This window comes from Columba livia, chromosome 1, assembly GCF_036013475.1.
Source record: "Columba livia isolate bColLiv1 breed racing homer chromosome 1, bColLiv1.pat.W.v2, whole genome shotgun sequence".
Taxonomy (NCBI): domain Eukaryota; kingdom Metazoa; phylum Chordata; class Aves; order Columbiformes; family Columbidae; genus Columba; species Columba livia.
The window spans coordinates 196,939,384-196,960,577 of record NC_088602.1 but is presented as its reverse complement, the minus strand read 5'-3'; the positions used below and the strand labels follow the sequence as shown (position 1 = coordinate 196,960,577).

The following is a 21,194-nucleotide window of genomic DNA, read 5'->3' as shown; positions in this document are numbered from 1 at the left end:
TATACTGAGATGAGGTAAAAGTTTACATTTTTCACAGGTCCAAATCATCCAACATCAAATATATGCTATGCATACCAAGTTAGAGCATTATGTCTCCTACGTTCATTAGCCTGTCATTACAAAACAAACAGTTGCCCTTCCCAATCTTGTATACAAATGACTTCAAGGAAGGATTACCTTTAAAACAGTGTCAAGGGGATTCCCAGAGTCTGGTCTAATAATAAGCGGTGCTTCTGGACTTCGGGCTTCAATGATCTGCCTTAGGTCATCACCCCATATTTTTTCACAAGCATTGTAAATGTCATAGCTGTCACTAACCACAGATACAGGCACTGAAGAAAACTGCGTCACTATGTGTTCAAAAGCATCTTTTTCGTGATCTTTCCCCCAAGCGGTTATGGTACTGTAAAGTCAATTGAAAAATGCACATTAGAGCAGCATTTACATGTTAAATCACACATTCTGTATTTCCTACCAGTAACAGTTCAAGATAACAGTAGGCGATATGATTACAAGACAGCATAAACTATGTGCTCTTCTGCTCTGTGTTGCATGGTTACTAAACATACTATATGTTAAATAAATAGCACCCTGGATTCACTTTTGGCAAGTCAGGCAAACACTTGACACATGAAACTTCTTTCACATGTAAATGTGACTTCATTTATTTATTTGACATTTGTGAGAGAATTTCTCTTTTAAATCTGGTATTCAAGCCATTAGGGAACTACAGACACAAGAACAGAACATCTGCTCTGACAACTCCAGACTACAAAATGGCAAGTAGAGAACTAGTAGCGTATGTTAGAAAAATCTTAGAAGAAAAACACAATTTCTTTTTTAATAGTGATTTAAAACCATTATGCTCACTCACAGAAGCATTCTTCTAGAGGAACCTCAGGGCATTAACCTTGGTGCAAGGGTACAGGCAAGCACATAAAACAGTTGCTGAGAGGTAATAAGTTATTGAATGCCAGCTGACCTGCAGTAGCTGTTCTATATACAGCTGTCACAGAGCAGCTGACATAACTGACTTTAACTATGGTGTGGACACCTAAAATGCTCTCATGCAAGGCACAGGTGTACAATAAGAACCAGTGGGCATTGAATTTTTACCATAAAATGCTAGCATCAACTTCTGTATGGACAAGCCCCAGATCATGGTAGTGAAGAGACAAAACAAAATTTGTTTCAGACAGTTTGGTACAGTCAGAGGAACAAACCTGATGGCGTGCCAGAGGCAAGCATCACACGGGAGGCTGTGGAATGGTAATGCAATTCTGGAAAAAAATCAGGTCTCTTGTAGAGACCCTTTTTGTGTATTAACTTGGAAATGGTGACAGCAGCCTCCATTTGGCAATGCCAGTTTTAACCAGGGCAGTTTCAGCTGTCTGCTCCCGTACCACCACTTCAATATGCTGTGCAGAAGATTCCTGTTCCGACTCTTGTGTTTGCTTTCATTACGAAGAATTTTATAGCTGCTTGGGCCACCATTTTTGGAGTTAACTGTAGTATTAAGCTAAGCAAAGATGTTTCAGATAATTTGTCAGTTCTACTGATCAAGCAGGAGTTCTAGAACAGCACTATAGAAATGGTCTAGAAAGTTAACTGGCATAGTGTTCCTTAAAGATGATCACTACCTGATGAGGGCAATTCATGTAAGCTGTCTTCCAATCCTAAGTGAAAATATTCACTATTTAAAAGCACTGGATTTTGTATTTGATATGAAGAAACCAACACTCTCTTCCTTTATATTCTGCTCATTTCAGTATGTAAACACGCAAGTGAAATCCAAGGATTTGCATTCACTCCTGGCCTTGTACAAGGTTTGGATATTAAAAGAAAAAAAAGAGAACTCTTCATTTCAAACGTCTGCTTGAGATCAGTTCCTTACGCTCAAAAACTCATTCACAATTTGTAGTGAGACATCAAAGATTTACCATTGGCTAAATTAGTTATGATGATGGGAAGCTTTAGAGCAACTGCCTCTTCCAGAAGGAGAACATGATCTGAGAGAGTCCAGAATTGCAACTTACATGGTTTTCATTCTATGATTTTATATTTGAAACAAAATTTAAATTTCATTATGTGAATCCTCAATACCCATTTTAACCTGTAATCCTTCAAGTCCAGTCTAAAAAGAATCATCCAAAATTTACTGAGAGACTGACAAGAAGGTCATAGTTAAAAATGTTTAAAACACATCTACAGTTAACAACAACCATGCCACTGTTGTGCCCCTAGAACATACAGAAGCTCCAGTACTGAACTTCAGTCTCCACAGCTGGATCAGTCATGGCTAATACTATATGACATAAATGAAACAGCTGAATATTTATGGATACAAAGATGGATAAGAAAAAAATTACATTCTGTTAAGTTATTTTTAAAAAGGCTTTAATAGTCCAGTATCTTACCTGTGTTCAGCAGCTGGAACAGAATATCCTGGAACCGGATCTTTTGTACCATAGTACTTTTTAATTAATGCAATTCCTGCTACAGTGTCTGTTCCTTTGAAGTTCACCAAATGAGCTGAAGCTCCTATTCCTGCAGTCTGAAAAATACGCCAGCTTCGAGTTGTCACATCAGCTATAGAAGCCTAAACCCAGTCTCCACCTAGCACTAGTTTGTAACAGAACTCTGACTCAGTTCCTGCTTCACCCAAACCCTCTTCATGCATTAACACAGGAAAGACAGTTTCCATACAGAAAAAAAGCTCTCCCAGTCTAGTGCTCACAATTCAGACACATACCCACCCCCCATCTCAGATCCCCCCTTCACAATAAGTCCAAACACAGTGCTCTGTGCATTCACAATTTCACTGCTGTTAACAGATACATGTGACAATCCTTTATGGTTAAGAACAATTAGACTCCTCAAATTATTAGACAAGTAGTATTACCTCTTGTGAAGAAACTCCTCTGTAGCCAAAGTCATGCAGTTTATATTCCAGTCCTTCTAAGCTGCCAGAAGTCTCTAGCAAATATTTGGCCAAAATCTTTTTCTGCTCTCTCGAGTTTGTAGCCACTGTGATTGGATACCATGACTGCACAAGGATAGTCTAAAACAAAACCCATCACATTATTAGGTGTATATTTGCTCAGGACTTAAAATCCCCACTTAGCACTTAATCAGGCACAAGAACGTCTATTTGTTTTCATCATTCATTCAGAAAGCACTTATGCCTCCAAACATTTGCTTTAGGGCTACGGCAATTAGCCTTTATAATGCCTCTATAAGGTAGGCCAGGTATCAACCATCTCAGGAGTTATTGCTCCCAAGCTACAAGCACACAATTCCATCCCCCCTCCTTTCCTTGTGAATCAAAGTACTGTTGTGAATTTCATGTAAAATTATTACAATCTCCTGCCAACTAGGGGGACAAGGCCTATGTAAGAACACAAAAAAAATAATCCAGGCTTACTTTGAGCAGAAAATGAAAGCTACTGGAGATTCCCCTTAAACTAGTGACAGATTCAGACTTTAAGTGCATTAATATTTACTCAGAAAAAAACCCAACCAAACAAACCAAAACCGGTTAACTTTCCGAAACTGACCTCAATCCAATTAGTGAGCCAGTAGCACTCTGGATCTGTGTTTTCTACTGTGAAAAGGACATTTCCTCTGGGAATTACAGAGCCCTCAGGAACAGCCTTTATTTCTATAGGAAGATGGCCATCATATTTCTGTACAAGAAACAGCAAAGATTAAGGCCTACATATTTTTTATTTGATCAAGCTTTCTTCTTCATTTCTTTCATTCTAGAAACAACTTTGTTTGCACATCCACCATCCCAAATAAATTTTAAAAGCTCCACAATTATCAAAACCGGAGGAAAATCCTGTAACCTAAAAAATAGTCTCTTTATCAAACCAAATGATGGTTATCAGTTGTGCTCCTTGTGCAAACCGAGTCAGGGAGGTTTAAATATTCTATACACATACATAAATTCTACCCACAGAACAAGAAATATTTGCTGCTCAGTTTTCTTGAGTGCTTTTACGGGAACTTAAAAAAAGAAGTGGAAGTCATATTTGTTTACATATATACACAATTTTAGCGAGAAAATCTGACAAAGGAATAAGCAATGCAAACAGGGTATACAGGAAGGCTTCTTCTGACTAAACCAAAGGCACACATTGACATAGAATCAGTTAAACCTCATTAAAACTCAGTATGGACAGACATGCAACATTAAAAGTGTATTAATTCAGTGTAGCCAGAGAGGGATCAAGATTACTTTAAATACAGATGAGAGCAGTACACAATGTATAATGAAGCTTAAACACAAATATGGATTGAATTCACATCTGTAGTTATTTTAAATGGATGCAAGTCCTCTACAAAACTCCCTCTTAGAACACAGTGGTTTTATTTACCTTGCTGCCATTTGCAACATTTAGTTGAAATTCACTTTTACCTTGCACACCTTATGGTCCACCCTAGTTGCAAGATGACATCCAGATATATTCAGACAAATGCCACCATAAAATACGTACGTTCAGGGTATCCAGGGAAAAATAAATGCAAATAACTAAAAATTGTGTTTTCAAATGCCAAAAGTATCCGTTCAGTAGAAACCACAATGAAACTTAGCATTTGATTAATCTGCAGAGATTAGAACAGCTCTGAAGAATGCTATTATAATAGTCTGAATCTACTGCTTTTACAGAGATGTTTACAATTACCTGAAGACTGACACCTTTTTAAACAAAACGGAAAGATGATAACTGTGGGAAGACTTAATTTGGAGGGATTTGTGTGTCACGCCTTGTATTTCAAAATAAAGTTCAACTTAAGTATCTCTGAAAAATTTAGGAAACAATTGAACAAAACATGGATTTTCTGGAACTATTTACACATGCAGTAAGTTGTAATGCTTTCTACATTAGAATAAAAATGGTTATGATTAGTTACAGAAAACAACGTAAATGACTGAAGTAACCACTAAGCACTATATTACATATATAGAGATTTGCCAACAAGCCCCCACTTATACTAGCTGGCTGACAGCAGCCATAAATCCTTATTACCTGCAAAGCCATATTTAGCATCTGAAAGGATGAAAATTACTTTTCTCTAAGGAATCATAATTATATGATTATTCTTTGACAGCTGCTGCTCTCTGTACACTAAACATAAAAAGCTAAATTTATCCAGTCTTTACTATTGTGGTTGAAAGGAGAGACTGCTGTATTTATTCTACAGTTGATTCATAAATCCTTCACGATGATCTCATCTTATTTTCACAATTTTTTACCTCCAGAATATAGTTCCATCCCTTTTCGTTGAAGACATCATCTTGAAAATGCTCCCTATATACTTCTTTGGCTTCCTTGATTTTCTCTTTGGTCACCACTTTACCTGTGTTTTCAGAAACAGATGAAAGTTTAGAATATTGTGATATTCATAAATTTATAACATAAATAACAAAAAGGTTCAGACTTGGAAAAGTTACTTTGCCTCTGACAAAGACATGGGGAACACATCAAACACAGTATACTAGCTATGCTAAAACCAAGTTTTACTTTCATTTATTACATAGATTAAGATGCTTAAGAAACCAACAGGATAAAACAAACTTGTGGTTTTCAGGTGACTCAGAAACAATTTGAGATTATTACTCGTTTATGACAGTCAATAACCTGCCAAGGGTTTTAGCAGCAGAGCTTTTCCCAGAGGAGTGTGATGACTCTGCAAGTTGACACATGCAACAACACACAACCCCACTGGCACAAGGGTCGAGCTGTGCTGCTCCAGGGACAGTCCCTGTGGAGAGGATTTACAACCAGTCTCTGACTAACCACTGCTGCAATAGGAACTGACAAACTAACCACATTATTGGAATAAGCATTGCTACTGCTTCAGGACGAGTCATCTACTGGAAATATTAGAGAACAATCCTCAGCTAAAGAGAAACAAGACTATCGAGCATTTTGATTATAGTGGAATTCCAATCTTTGGCAGAATTGGCAGAGATACACATGAATTCCGGATGGAGACAAAGATATGTAAGCCACATAACCAAAGCTTTCCTTCTAAAGCTTGGCAGAAGGCAACTTGCATTCAGGTCAGAACAGGTGATATTTGCACATAATGCAAAAAAGACCCCAAACAAATTCTTAAACAGCACCAAGGAATTTTCAGATGTTACTCTTAAAATTGTCGACACTGAAAATGCTTTCACATGTAGCTGCCATATTCAGCAACATAAGCTGTGTTGGCAACTGAAATTTAAGAGAAATTAAAACCATTATTAATTCAAACAGTAAATAAACCAGCAAATACAAACTAAAGTTTATATTCAAAATGCAAAATATATTTTTTGCCCTCAAATCTTCTTGTGATTCTATGCACAGTCTTGCTGTTTCCATTCATTTCAACTTAACCCACTCAAGTTGGGATATCAACACCTCTTCATTTTTAATAAAACCATTGGCATAAATAAACATAGAAGAGAGGTGGCTGAATTAAGAAGTCAATAGCATTTTATGAGGGTGGATATCTCATTTTCAGCATCACATAAACAAGATCCTATGCATGTCACTACCTACACTGTACCACGGTAACCTGGAATTGTTTCAACTATAAGACTCCAGGCTTGAAAAAAATTATGATATCTATTTATAGGTAAAATTTTACTGGAATTTGAAAGAGTTACCTTTTAAGTATTTATTCAGAATGTACTGCAAACCATAAAAAACAGTTTCTTCGTATTTCACTTTCCTTAATTTGGAATTTTCAGTCTTCTTTTCACGACATTCAAAGTAGGAATACACTTTGCTTGTATTAGGTGGATATTGCTTGTAGTGTGTAACCTACATTAAGAAAAACTACAGTAAGAGTTCACAACATCACTACAAAGCACAAGAGAAACCATATTTTCATGTTAAAGCTTAGAGTAACTCCCAACTCTTCTGCATAATTATTATTATTATTTTTATTATTATTTACCCATTCACATTCTACCCAGTGAATATTTAGGGGATTTCCCTTTTTTTAGCTGCATTCAATTTTCAGTTCAAAAGACTTGTTTTCCCTGTCTTATTATTTGCTTCTGTGTCAAACCTTTCCTGCTAGAGTGATCTTCATGGTCAGCTCTTCCACCCCCCGATGACTTTGATTAACTGGGAAAAACACTGGTTAGGATTTCAGGAGCCCTACCGAGCATCAACATGCAGGGTCAGTTTTCATTCTCCCACACTTTGGCCAACCTTATGCAACAATTGATATAAATTGCCAATATGTTTTTTTTGGATCCCTCTGGCAGCAGAGCGCAGGCCATAGTTTGCTCTCAGGTGGAGGGGTACCCAATGCACCTGGAACTGACTGCCCTGGCGTGGAAACACAGCCCCACCATTTGCTGCAGACTGATCCAGACTGAGCTGGAACAAGGTGAAATTCCCAAACACCTGCAGTATATTGATGACATAGTTGTGTGGGGCAACACAGCAGAGGAAACGTTTGAGAAGTGAAGAAGAATCCAGGTTCTTTCAAAAGCTGGTTTTACTACAAACCAAAGTCAAGGGACCTGCACAGGAAATACAGTTATTGGGAATAAAATGGCAAGATGGGCATTGTCATATCCTAATGGATGCTATCAATAAAATAACACCTATGTCTCCACTAACTAACAAAAAAAAATACAAACTTTCTTAGGTGTTGTGGGTCTTCGGAGAATGCATATTCTAGGTTACAATTCAATTGTAAGCCCTCTCTATGGAGTGACCCAGAAGGAGGACTTTGAATGGGGCCCTGAGCAACAACAAGCCTTTGAACAAATTAAACAGGAGGCAGTTCGTGCAGTAGCACTTGGGCCAGTCTGGGCAGGACAAGATGTGAAAAATGTGCTCTACACCTCAGCCAGGGATAATGGTCCCACCTGGGGCCTCTGGCAGAAAGCACCTGGAGAGACTTGAGGTCAACCCTGGGCATTTGGAGCCGGGGACAGAGAGGATCTAAGGCCCGATACACTCCAACTGAAGGAATACTAGCAGCAACTGAAAAAGAAATATTAGCAGCATGTGAATGAATTCAAGTGGCTTCAGAAGTGGCACCAAAGCACAGCTTCTCCTGGCAGCCTGCCCACCAGTGCTGGGCTGGGTGTTCAATGGCAGGGTTCACGCAGCTGAGACTACATGGAGTTGAGGCAGTCTCACTGATAATGCAATGGGCTCAAATAGGAAACCCCAATCGCCCAGGAATTCTGGAATGGTCGTGGACTGGCCAGAGGGCTGAAACTTTGGATTGTCACCAGAAGAGATGGCTTGCACTGAAGAGGCCCCTCTGTATAATTAATTACTGGAAAATGAAAAGAAATGTGCCCTCTTTGCAGATGGATCCTGTCATACTGTGGGAAAACATCAAAAGGGGAAAGCTGCTGTGTGGAGTCCTACACAACAAGTTGCAGAAACTGCTGAAGGACAAGGTGAATTGAGTCAGTTTGCAGAGGTGAAAGCCACCCAATTGACTTTAGATATTGCTGAATGAGAAAAAAATGGACAGTACTTAGAATCACAGAATCATTTCAGTTGGAAGAGTCCCTTAAGATTATGGAGTCCAACCATAACCTAAATCTAGCACCAAAACACATCTCTAAGACGCTCACCTACACATCGTTTAAACACTTCCAGGAATGGTGACTCCACCACTTCCCTGGGCAGCCTGTTCCAATGCCTGACAGCCCTTTCCATGAAGAAATTTTTCCTGATATCCAATCTGAACCTCTCCTGGCACAACTTGAGGCCATCTCCTATCTCAGTATATCTCTATACTGACTCCTGGACGGTGGCAAATGCCCTGTGAGGGTTGTTACAGCAATGAAAATGGAACAACTGGCAGCACCAAGATAAACTCACCAGGGCTGCTAAATTATGGCAAGAACATGCTTGTGTTATAAAAGTACATCACATAGATGCTCACATACCCACTGAAGAACAGAAACAAGGAGCAGGTGGACCAGGCTGCTAGATTTGAAGTGCTTACACAGGGTCAAAGATTTTCTGCTTCTCACATCACCCACCAGCGAGTGGGCTGGGGGTGCACAAGGAGCTGGAAGGGGACACCGCTGGGACAGCTGACCCCAGCTACCACAGGGATACTCCACACCATACTATATGATGCTCAGCAGTAAATCTAAGGAGGAGGTTGGGTGTGAGGCTGCTGCTTAAGGACTGGCTGGGCATCAGTCAGTTGGTGATGAGGAACTGTTTTCATTTGCATCACTTGTCTTCCTTGGGTTTTATTTCTCTCTCCTTGTTATTTGTTTCTCATTATAATTTATTATTATAATTAGTTTATTTTATTTCAATGGTTAAACTGTTCTTATCTCAACCCAAGAGTTTTCTCCCTTTTACCCATGTAGCTCTCCTCCCCCCATCCTGCTGGGAGAGGAGTGAGTGAGCGGCTGCGTGGTGCTCAGTCACCAGTTGGGGTTAAACCACAATGACAAACAACAGTCTTTACCCAAGCATCCCATTCACCATAAGCAGAGTAGGTTTCCCAAGCCCAGATTATGTTGAAACCATCTTACAAACCTGTTGCTGTTGGTGCTGCTGTTAAAATCTACCTGAGGATTGTACCTCCCCTCAAAGTTTGCTAGACAGACTTTTTCCCAATGTTTGAAAAAGTTCATTTTCAGCATGAAGGAAGCATGAAAAGTTGCAGGCTGAAAGTGTATATTACATGGAAACTGGTTATATGAACATATAATGTTATGCTCAGTTCAACCATAACAGCTTTTTTAAGCCAGTGACAGTAAATCTACCCAGATATTTGCTTTGAGTAATGTATCACTTAAAACAAGTACACTTGAAACATTAACAACTTAAACCTGCAAAATTGTTATCCCCTGATACGTAAAAAAACAACCTCCATGCAAAATCCATAATTCCATATTAAACAAAAAGAATATACAATGACATAAAATTCACACTGTCAAGTGTTTAAAGTACAGGACACATAGATCAGCTTAAGGCACTCCCAAAGGCAAAGCTATGAAAAGTTTTCTTAAGTTATGATGATAAGAACAGTCCATACGTTCCACAAGGGAACACTTTTCCAACGGCCGAATAAAGTACCATCACACAACAGAACAAAACTCTAACGGGTGTGAAAGTCGTGTCTGAATTCTTCTCAAAACCTCAGATTTATAGGTTAGAGCATGAGTTCATTATAAGTTTCTAGCTGCTACTTCTTAATCCAAATCAACTTAAAAAAATTTGTTTCTAATACTACAAGGAAGTGGAAATGGGATAGTTTTGCCTCTTCTTCCTTATTGTCCCGAGTTTTGAATGTGTCCTGGGTACTTTCAAAATAAAATATTTGAAGGTTTCCTTTACCTGTATTGTTAAAACTGTATATTAAATGACTTTAAAACCACCGTTTTCTTTTTAGTCTCAAATGCCATATATATTTAGTCTTTCACCCAGCTTGGACAATGAACTAGACCTCCCAACTGAATTTTTCAGTTCTCCTATACCAGCACAATTCTGTTGTGGTTGTGTTTCCAATGCTGCAAGGAAACATTCATTTAATGAAAAGGTCAGTTTTCAGATCTTTCCAATATCTTTACTTCTATGAAGTTTTCAAGGCAAATAAAATAAAATCCAAGCTTGTCCTTTAAAGTTTTCTGCCTTTACTGCAAACAAAGTACAGCAACACGAGCAGTTAATGGAGCACAAACCTATTCTGTTCCAATCCCACAGCCACTGAAAAGCAGAATGCTTAAGAGTAGCAATGTTAGACCCAAAGACAAAACCTGGCTTTTAGATTTAGTTCTAGCTATTAAGAAATGTCTCTCTGCACAAATTATAGCATGTCCTTTTCCAGTTCTACATGGAAATTAAAAAAAACAAACAAGTAAATCACACTGCCACCTCACAGAAAACTCTCTTCAGGATATCACCACATTTAAAGGAAGAAAAGACAACAAAAGAACACACCACCACCACCACACAAACCAGAACACTTTCTTGCCAAGCTCTCCCCTGCTCCTTACCATGGAACAGTCAAAAATATGCTATTTGACATTTTTCTAACTAATAGGAACACACACACAACCCCCTTACAAAAAAATTGTATTAAATAGACTTGAAGGAAAAAAAAGCATGTAATGAATCGCTAGAAGATTCATTTACTTTAAGGCACAGCAAGCAGAAACTCCTTGTTTCAGTCACCTGTCACCACTTAAGTTACAGCAACTGTATGAAAAAGTTTATTCTTTTTTACAACTGAGACAACTTTAAGTTTGTGCTTCTTCTTGGTTTGATTTTATCACCTGGGAACTCTGTTTAACTATTTCCATTCTTCATTCTATTGTCATGCTACACCTTCATGATTTCAGAATAGACGCTCAACTCAGAGCCCCCCAGCTTAAAATGTACCCAACAGATGTCCCAAGAACCCCAAACCAGTGTCTGAATTCCTTATGACAAGCTCTAGAGCAGAACAATGTAATGCTGCTGTTCTGCCCACAACAGTTCAAACACAACAAAGAAAACTTGCATCCACACAAGACTGCCTACTCAGGTTTATTTAAAAAAAGCAAAGCTTAATTATCCAGCCTACTAACTACAGGCAGGTTGCTGAAGTCAACACCCACATTATAATGAAAGTTTGTGTGATCTCCAGCTACCATCTTTAGGATGATTTTTCGCTTTTGCAGTTCAAAGACATCTCCTGCAGCTAAATGCTTCTCTCTATCAAATGGGTGACAGGCCCAAAATTAGCCCAAGGTGTACAGTGCACAACTGAGCTGGTGCCACGTTTTACCACAGTATTTAAATACAGGCTTTTTTTTTAGGGACTTCCCATTGTAGCTCTGCTTTGAAGCACGATCAGAAAACAGTGCTCTGGCTGCAAATCAGAACTTGAGGGCTGAAATCAGGCTGGAATGCTAACAGCCAGATTTATCCTTTATGTACCATACCTGGGGAAACAGCTCCTCCAGGTTACCTTGCTGGCAGTTTCAACCTAAAAAACCCCACTCAAGTTTCTCAAACATTAAATCATAGCTTTAGCTAATTTTTCTGATGCTAGATTAGATCTTAGCCTGAAAATATATACCGACTAGTGTACAGAAAACCGTTCATTCTAGCTATTCAAACCAAAACAAACATTTTGGATATAATAGAAACATCAATTTATCAATAAAATTGTTTCAAGTATTTGAAAGAAATAATGAGCTAATTATACATCAGTTATATGTGTAAGACACATTAGAATCTATTAGAATCTATTTGAAGAGTGAAAAATACACAACCCTGGCAATTAAGATATTTACACCTAAGCAATATTTACATCTGTAATTTCACAATGTTATTAGTTTTATCTATAAAGCTGAAACACACCCTTTGGCTGGCCCCAAGGCTCCTCACAGACTACTCAGTATTCAAAGATACAACCACAGCCTTAAAGTGCCGCTTTCCAACTGCTGATTACTCCAGGCATGCTGTACAGGTACGTGAGATGCTGAGCACAAGACCTACATCCCTTGTTCACTTATCTGGCTATCTGTTTTGCTCCCAAGCTCTTTGGCAGGGCACCACACCCAGCAGGAGCATCTGCCCAAAAAACATCTCGGCAGCTCCGATCATCAGCTGGACTACCAGGACACAGAGAAATAACACCCAGCCACCACAGCGATGGTCAGCAGGTTTGGTATGTAGTGAAATGCCTGGTGGTGATCAAGCTGCAGGTACAGTTCATGTAAGACACAAATAATACCACTGAAAAGAAACAAACAAACAAACCAAAACCACCACACACGAAAATACAAACAAACAAAAAAAACCCCCACATCACTAGAAGGCACTCGGACAATTAAAAATATGCTTCAAAAAATGCCTGAACTTTCCGTGTTGTCAGATTACGTTTTGCATCTTTCTGTATTCGAAAGAAGAGCGGAAAGAACAATTAGTGACAAAGTATGACATTTGAAATGTATTTTATGTGACTTACAGATGGAGACAGTATCTGTGCTTTCAGTTAGGTGACAACAGAAGCAGGAGCAACTGTAAAGCCAATAGGAAACTCCTTCTCTAAGAAAAAGAAAAACACCCTCAAAGACCAAACAAAAGCCCCTACTGGGATTAAGAGACCCTTACAAGAAAACAAAACACCAAAATATCTTCAAAGGCCTTTTGATATTTAGTTCAAAGGCTGCAGTTTAGGTTTGTCTACAAGAAGTATGACAAACAGCCTTGGAACAGCCATCTACAACAAGGTTATTTACAATGACTGAAGTAGAACACTTATTTCAGTTGGGATAGCTCATTATTAAATTTAATTCAAATAAAGCTGTATTCTGAACAAACAGTACCTCCACAAGGGCTACATCTACTTAACTACATTGAGGCAGTAATCTGAGAAAAACCATGAAGCAAAAATGGCAATTAGATCAGCCACCCAAACCACCCCCCCCAACATTAAGAGTTAAAATTTAAGAACATTGAATTAATGGGTATCCATCACAGAACAGGTACAACTGAGGTAAAAGCTGCATTTTTATAGGCTAAATAAGAAATTATTTGGCTTTTATGCCAGAGGTTCTTATAATCTACAAGCTCTGCTGGACAAGAGATTGCAATGAAATTACTCTCTTGGCAGTGTTAGGTTAAAGGTTGGACTCAAAGATCTTAAAAATCTTCTCCAACCAAAATGATTCCATGACTTTAAAAGGTTACTTAGGTCTATATGACTCAACCATTTGAAAACATGAGCAAACCAGGTCTGCCATCAGTAGGGAAGTCAGGCACGGCCAAATTCTCCATTTGTGGTTTATTCCTGGTGCTCAGTTAGGTCAGTGAAGAAAACAACCCCCCAAATATCCAGCCGGCAGGACCTTGCCACAACTCTATGAGTGATGATATTAGTTTAGCTCAGATGGTATTTGAACTTTCTGGAGTTATTTTGAAAAACCTTGAGTGCAAAAAAGGTACAGAACAACCCAGGTACTGAACCCATGGCACCCTACAGCCAGAAACACAAAGAATCAGAGGGATGGGTGGGAGACAAGGCAGAGCATGGCCCTGGCAGCTGGGCCCTTGGTTGGGGCGCTTCAGGGCTGCAGTGGGTGGTGATGGCCCGAGGGTCAGGCCAGTCACTGTCCTGCCAGCCTTGTTGCTACGCTGCAGTGAGCTACATCCTTGCCAGAGCAGGGGAACATCGACCACAGCCTGTTTTACACAGCAAGTTAAAATAAGAGCTACGGTTGTGAGGTGCAGTATCAGAACAGCTGGTTGATGATGGAAGAGACATAGCCGAGGAGTCCTCACGCTCATACACAACTTACTGAGTTAGGTGATTTTACCACAGTGGTGCTGTGCTTCTGGCATTTGCACTGGAGAGACTTCTGCCAAGCACCTCTGAGATCCCATTAGTTCTGGTATTACACATTATTTGAAAACACTGTGTTCAGAGGCTGTGATTTGAAAGACTGCTTTACCTAAACCTTTATGAGGAGTGGTTAAAAGCAAAGGTTGCTAATAAACTATATGGGAAAACAACACTTAACAGTTAGACGAACCAGTGCTTGGGAACAAAGGGAATGCTTTATATCAGATATACCTCACTGGGATGAGACATAAGCAACAGCAGTTGTAAGGTATTGCTGACCCCCTTCAGAAAAAACAAAACCAAGCCACAATACTGTGACTAGCAGTTATATCCAACAAGGATGCACTTGTAGCTTTCAGAGCAGTCACAAAAGGAATGCACACCGCAAACAAAAGTAGAAAGAAAAACCAAGCCAAAAGTCAGTGTGGTAAAACAATAAGCTTATTTGAACACAAGAGGAAAGCCCAGAAGAATCCATCTTCAGTAAGTCAACAAAAAGGGCATCCACCAATAGCAGGTAAAGCATAAGACACTTGGAATAAAAAACAGCAACAAGAATAATAATTATTAAAATATATATATCTATATATATATATCTATATATATATCTAAGAGTCAAATACAACCTTACTATTTTGGTTATACATAAGCTTCAAATTACCATAGAAATGTAGCCTTAGAGAGATTCCAGACCCCTTAAGGAAAATGTGTAAGTGAAGCAAATACACATTAAGATAATGTTTAGGAACATTATCGGGAGATATCTGTTTTTTTGATATGAGACAGATAAGCTAATGCAGGTTATGACTGAAGGTTCATCTTGTACCACTTTTAATGTCTCTCTGTTTTAGTTTATCCAGCACCTTGTGTATTGAAAAATAAGAGGACTAGAGGCAAGCAAAAAGAAATTACAAAATCAGTCAGTACTAAGAAAACTAAGTAATGCACATGGAAGCAACTGAATTCCTATGGAAGCCGCACGTTATCAGCAGAAATGGTGTAAGTGATCACGTCCACACTCATTTAAAAAACGAGGTCAAGTGTAAGCACTAGAACTGAATGTATTCGGAACTGCTGAGAGAACATACACTGCTTAGAAAAGGTAATACTTTACAGCAGATTTCTTTACCACTAAAAATGTATGTGTGTTTTGCATCCAAGATTATCATAAAAAAGATAACAGCCCTATGTTTACTGTTTACACATTTGTGAATAGTAAGCTGTACTACTTTACATACTGCTATTAATAAAAATTTCCTGTTACTTAATGAAAAAAGAAAAGCATTTACCTTTTCATCGATTAAAGTTGCAATGATTCTGGAAGAGGTTATTTTCCATAAATTTAAAAATTGGCTGAATTCTGTACAGTTGCAGTGTTCCTTTAGAGTAATGATGAACTGGAGTTTGTAACAGGACCGTGTGACTGCAAATCAAAACTTGGAAGATAACAAACCCAGATAGAGCAAAGATTGCTTCTCACAAGGAATGCCAAGCCAGAAGTTTCCAATGCTTTTTCAGTGACAGAATTACAGCAGGTAGAGAACACATTCACTCTCCCATCATAAAAGTTTAATTAAAAAAATAAATATAGACTGCTGAAAATAATGTTTTGCAGCCATTAAGTGCTAGTCAAAACCAATACACTAGAGAATACTCAGGTCTCTTTCTTGCATACCTCTAGCCTTCTAAATAAGGAATACACAGGCTGTCAGTGCCTCAAATAAACACACACTCACGTGAAGTGCTTCAGAAGTAAGTAAGTGCTCTCCTACACGCCTGCAGAGCAAAAGAAGTCATTCAAAGTGACAAACACTTAAAATTCAACATGTGAAGCATACAGAGTTAAAACGTATCTTTTAAGCTTCCTTGAAACGTCCAGAACAAACTGAATTCTGAAACAGATCTCATTTACAGTCCAGAGAGCAAGCCAGCTCTTCCTATGGGAAGCATGGCAGCTTATTACAGCTATCAGCTTAATTATGAAACATTCCAAGTTGTCATGGTTTTGGCTGGGGTAGAGTTAATTTTCTTCCTAGTAGCTGGTAAAGTGCTGTGTTTTGGATTTAGGATGAGAATCATGTTGATAACACAGTGATGTTTTAGTTACTGCTGAGCAGTGTTTACACCAAGTCAAGGACTTTTCAGCTCCTCACACTGCCCTGCCAGTGAGGCAGCTGACGCTGCACTAGAAGCTGGAAGGGACACAGTCCACAGTACAACAATAATACATTTCACTGGTAAAAGCAAAATCATCTATTATTACTTCAGCAAACAAGGTTCAGCCCTCATTTTTATATCTTTTGTCCACTTGCAGCTCATGGTCCATCCAACCTAGGCCTGGTATACACTAGTCACCGGTATCTTCTGACTGAACAACACGGCTCTGCTAAGCTGATCCTCCCAGTGCTATTTCAGACCACATACACCCTGCAAGGTTTCCTGCCCGTGTAGAAATAAACAAACATAGGATAAACTGAGCATAGGGGAATCAAAGAGAATGAAAATGGAGAGGTGGTGTGTCAATAACATCAGACAAACTGACGAGCATGGAGCCTTTCGCTTGGAAAGCACAATGAGTGAAGAGAACCCTCACTGTAGGAGCAGGGCAAGATTGGTAGGACTTTTTGGTACAGCCACAAGGGTAAGACGTCATGCAGCACAGACAGCAACCTTGGAGGAGCCTGCTGATATCCCCTCATTGCAGCTTTCTAGCAACAAGGATTTTGACTTCCCTTTTTCAGTAATACCAAGTCACAAGCAGAACACTTCACCATTAAAAGCACCACTGCTATACTGGACATTCACACACAGAGGTTCCTCACATAACAGCGCGTTGATGAATCTCTTGAAAGTCTTACGATCCAAAGAATTAAAAAGACTGCTGTCATTTATCAGCAAGATGCACACACACCGTACCATATGCCCACACCCAGACTCTGAAGAGATGGCATATATAATACCCAGCACACAGGAGGAATTATACTGGTGGGGGATTTGGAGAAGCTTAAGAATATGCAACAAAGTACGCAAGGAGAAACAAACAAAAAAACCCCACAAAAACAACAAACTGATGTAAACACACTTATCTTGTTATGTGGGTTAGAGATAAACTCGACAATTCGAAGCCCAGCCTCAAAATCCTTGAGCACTTGTCCAATTCAGCAAGCCCCAGTTCATAATAAAAGCTAGTACTAGGTCCAAAGTATAACAAGTCTCTGATATTCACCCACTGGGAACTATCCCTAACTAGAAAAACTGAGTATACTAGGAATCAGCATGATCCTCAGTCATTTTTCAAAAACAGCTCTTGAGATTTTCAAACCAAACATTAGATAATCTTCTGTGACTTCAGAGGAAATGTCCTATGATGCACGCACAGACAGGAAGATAGTTTAGAAAGAAGGCAGCCTGGATTAACTGTCAACAGACATATGTTTTCCTACCAAATTACTTTGTTTTAGTTTGCTTGTTTCTGAATTTTTATAGACGCTAAACCAGTATACAATTTTCTCTCCACCCCAAACTTGCAACTGTAGCAACAGAGAACTGGGACACTGGAGCTAACACTCAAACTAATGAGTTGTGACAGTTATGACCCTGAGATACCAGAACTTTTTACTCATGGGCAGCTGCCTAAGCTAGGGTTGTACTGTTTAGGATGGTTTGCACATTTTTTTTCCCCGAGCTGTTTATTTTCACATGACTGTCGTCACCAATATTAGTTTGTATGGATCGCCGTCTGCTGCAATAGGATCATCAAGCAAGCTTCTGAACTGATGATGTTTTTTCCTCAGTCTGAACGTTATATATGGATAGGACCGCACACAAACAGATGCTACAACTGTGGATACAGCAGAAGTGTCTAAAAAAAAAAACCATTAACACTATCAATTCTCAGTTTTGTTTAAATTGCTAGTAAGACTGTTTGGTAACTCCCGTAAAAAGCTTGATGTTGCAAACTACCAGATATTTTAGTGCAATTGTTACTCCAAGTGCTCTCACTAAGTGTGTTTCATTGATTAGGAAACAACAGTATTATCCAGGGAGAAGATAAGTGATGTTTGCTCACATTACCTAACAAGATAAAAGAAGCTACTTGTTTAAGCATTGTTCAAAAATGCTAGAGTTCCTAAAATCTGGAGAAACCATACAGGAAGAGATATGATTTGGATAGTTCTAATAAAGCAAAGTAGGCAATTCCAACTGTTTTCAGTATAATACAAAATGCTTCTAGCTGCCACAGAAAACTTCATCCAAATGCAGTTGTAAACTGGAAAAAAACCCTCAGGCCTTCACTTGACCTCTTTAAGATTTCTACCACTCCTGGAATGTTACCAAATCATCCTTCCTATAAAACAGCAAACAGAACAGAACCAAACTGGTCATCTGTCATCCCAGTGCTCCTCACTACCCCGATCCTTGAGCAGATCTGGTGAATTCAGGAAAAGTAGTGTGCACATTAGATTTAAAACAGATACTGTTTAAACCCAGGCCTACAGTATTTAATTTGATTAGTCTCAGACATGGAAAAACATGGATCTTCCATATTTGAATAAGTTTGATAACAAACTCTTTAACAGAGTTCTTAAAGAGGACTGTAGCTAGATTATACCCTTAATGAAAGCAGTTTCGTGAGCCCTCAATAGCAGCGTTAGGCTGCTCTGACTGAGCTGCTCCAAGATTTATCAGCATCTTCTAACACACCTTCCCACAATAGAGCAACAATAAGTGCTAAGAATTTCTGTAAAAAAAGAGCATATTTATGTAAAATCATATAATAATAATAATGATGATGTCACAGAGGAGCTGGGAAAGGTACAAAAGCACAAGTCAGCAATCGAAACAAGTACTGAGGCTTGTACTTTGGTAGTTAGCCAGTAACAATGCTAGGCTGTAACATCCTATTTGCTTTTTTCAACTCTTCTATCTAGAAGTACCCTCCCCTTCCCCCTGAGGCCAATGCAAGTGGTCAGATCTTTAAAGGACTGTAACATAATAAATGCTTTATAATAATAATCAGGACCTTTACTGTAGTTTTGTTTAGGGCACCAACAACCTTTTTGACATTGCAATGCAGCTCCTGAGGAAAAACAGTGAAGTTTTACAATCTAGGAAAGTCTGGGCACATCTGGACGACCAGATTTGGGGAGTCATACGCTGGCTCTACCCAGTGCCCAGAAACCGTACTCTTACGTTAATGCAAAGCTGCGCAGAAGCGGGACTTTGGCCTGGGTATCACTCGTGCTGGAAGGCAACGTCAAGAGCTTCTGGGTCAGAAAGCACCAGATCAGAGTGCAGGCAGTGTGCCTGTACTTGTCCATGGCTATCAAACAACTCTATTTCATGGAACGAAGGGAGGATTGTGAAGTGTGAGTCCCTACTTTGAAGCACCTTGTCTAAAAAATTTGACACCGCGATGACCAGAAACTAAGTGGAGTGCTAGAAAAACGCGTATCTCGAGCGCGCCGGTTCCTCGGAGCGCTCCGCATCGCAGGTGAACGGGAAACCGCAGGCAGCACCCGGCGCGGTGTCGCCTCCCGCGCTGAGCAAAGCGGGAGAAACGAGAGACGGGAAACCCTGGCACCCGCTCCGCTCGTTGCCCGCCCTCCTGCCGAGGCAACACGTGCGCCCGCTCCCGTCCCCGGCGAGGGGGGGAGGGCAGCCCGGCGGCCGCCGCGGGCCAGAGGATGCTCGGCGGTGCTCCCGCCTCCAGCGAGCCCGCCATGGCCGCCCCTCGCGCCCTGCCCGCCCCGCTCCGCGCCCGCGAGGCGGCGGGACGGCGGCGCCCACCCCGCCCGCTTTCACTTTCTTTTCTCGCCCAGCAGCCACCGGCGCCCTCCCGGCAGCGCAGCCCCGGGCACCCGGCGAGAGAGCGGGCTCGGCCGCCCCCTCCGCGGCTCGGGGCTGAGGGGCAGCCTCGGCCAGGCCCCCGCTCGCGCCGCCCCGAGGACGGGCACCTCATGGGGGGGCCTCCCAGCCCCGGGCCGGCGGGCAGCGGAAGGGAGCCCCTGGCGGCGGGGCCGGCCTGGCTTGGCGCCCTGCGGATGGAGCGCCCCGGTGCCAGGCCCGGCGGGTCCGGTGCGGCGGAGCCAGGGCGCCCGCAGAGGTGACCCCCGCCCGCCTGCCGTGCCCACCTTGTAGGAGTCGGTGGCGAGAAGGATGTTGAACTCGGCCCCGGCCGCAGCGCACTCCATGTCGCCGAGCCCGAGGAGGCGCCGCCGCCGGCACGGACACAACTGGGCTGCGCCGCTGCCGCCGCCAGGCGCTCGGTGTGGGGGGGGAGAGGAGAAAGGGGGGACGGGGAGGGGGCGGGGACAAGGGGATTAGGGCCGGGAGGCGGAGACCTCGCGCGGCTTTCTGCACCGCTGATTGGCTGCAGGTTTCCGCCGCCGAGGGAGGGGCCGTGAGGTCACTTCGCGGGTGGGGCGGGGCAAGGGCGCCAGGCAGGCTCTGATAGGTCCCGCTGCCTGGTCGGTGCAGGGGAAGGGAGGCGGTGGTTGTGACGTCACGGGAGGCGGGGATGAGCCCCGTGCTGCACGTTCTCTTTCATTGGATTCCGGGCGGAGGGCAGGAGGGGCGGGGCCGCTTCTGTGACGTTGCTGCGCGGCCCGTGAGCGCTCTGTCGCTATTGGCCAGCGGCGCGGCGCGGGGCGGGCGGGGTGCTGGGCCGAGCGGGCGGGGAGGGCGCGGCCGGCGGGGCTGGGGGCGGTGTGCCCATGCGCAGCGGTCCCGGTTTCGATTCTGCCTCGGGGCGGCTGTTACGGGAAGGAGCGGGCGGCGGCCACAGCCCCTGCGGGGGCTGGTCTGGGCCTGGCCTGTCTCGGGTCAGCTGCTCTGCCGGTGGCCGGGGCGGGGAG

The 21,194-nt window shown here is 41.6% G+C and overlaps 1 protein-coding gene across 1 annotated transcript in view; it reads right to left on the bottom strand.

The window, feature by feature from the left end:
• Positions 1-20,638, bottom strand: part of NAMPT (nicotinamide phosphoribosyltransferase) — a 31,208-nt gene extending 10,570 nt beyond the window's left edge. The window contains exons 1-7 of the mRNA XM_065049050.1: positions 20,472-20,638; positions 6,662-6,818; positions 5,261-5,364; positions 3,558-3,686; positions 2,903-3,061; positions 2,418-2,554; positions 178-403 (exon numbers count right to left, since the gene is read on the bottom strand). Coding sequence (XP_064905122.1) covers positions 178-403; positions 2,418-2,554; positions 2,903-3,061; positions 3,558-3,686; positions 5,261-5,364; positions 6,662-6,818; positions 20,472-20,531 — 972 coding nt within the window. The 5' untranslated portion in view covers positions 20,532-20,638. The remainder of the gene's footprint in view (positions 1-177; positions 404-2,417; positions 2,555-2,902; positions 3,062-3,557; positions 3,687-5,260; positions 5,365-6,661; positions 6,819-20,471) is intronic.
• Between the last annotated feature and the right edge of the window lie 556 nt (positions 20,639-21,194).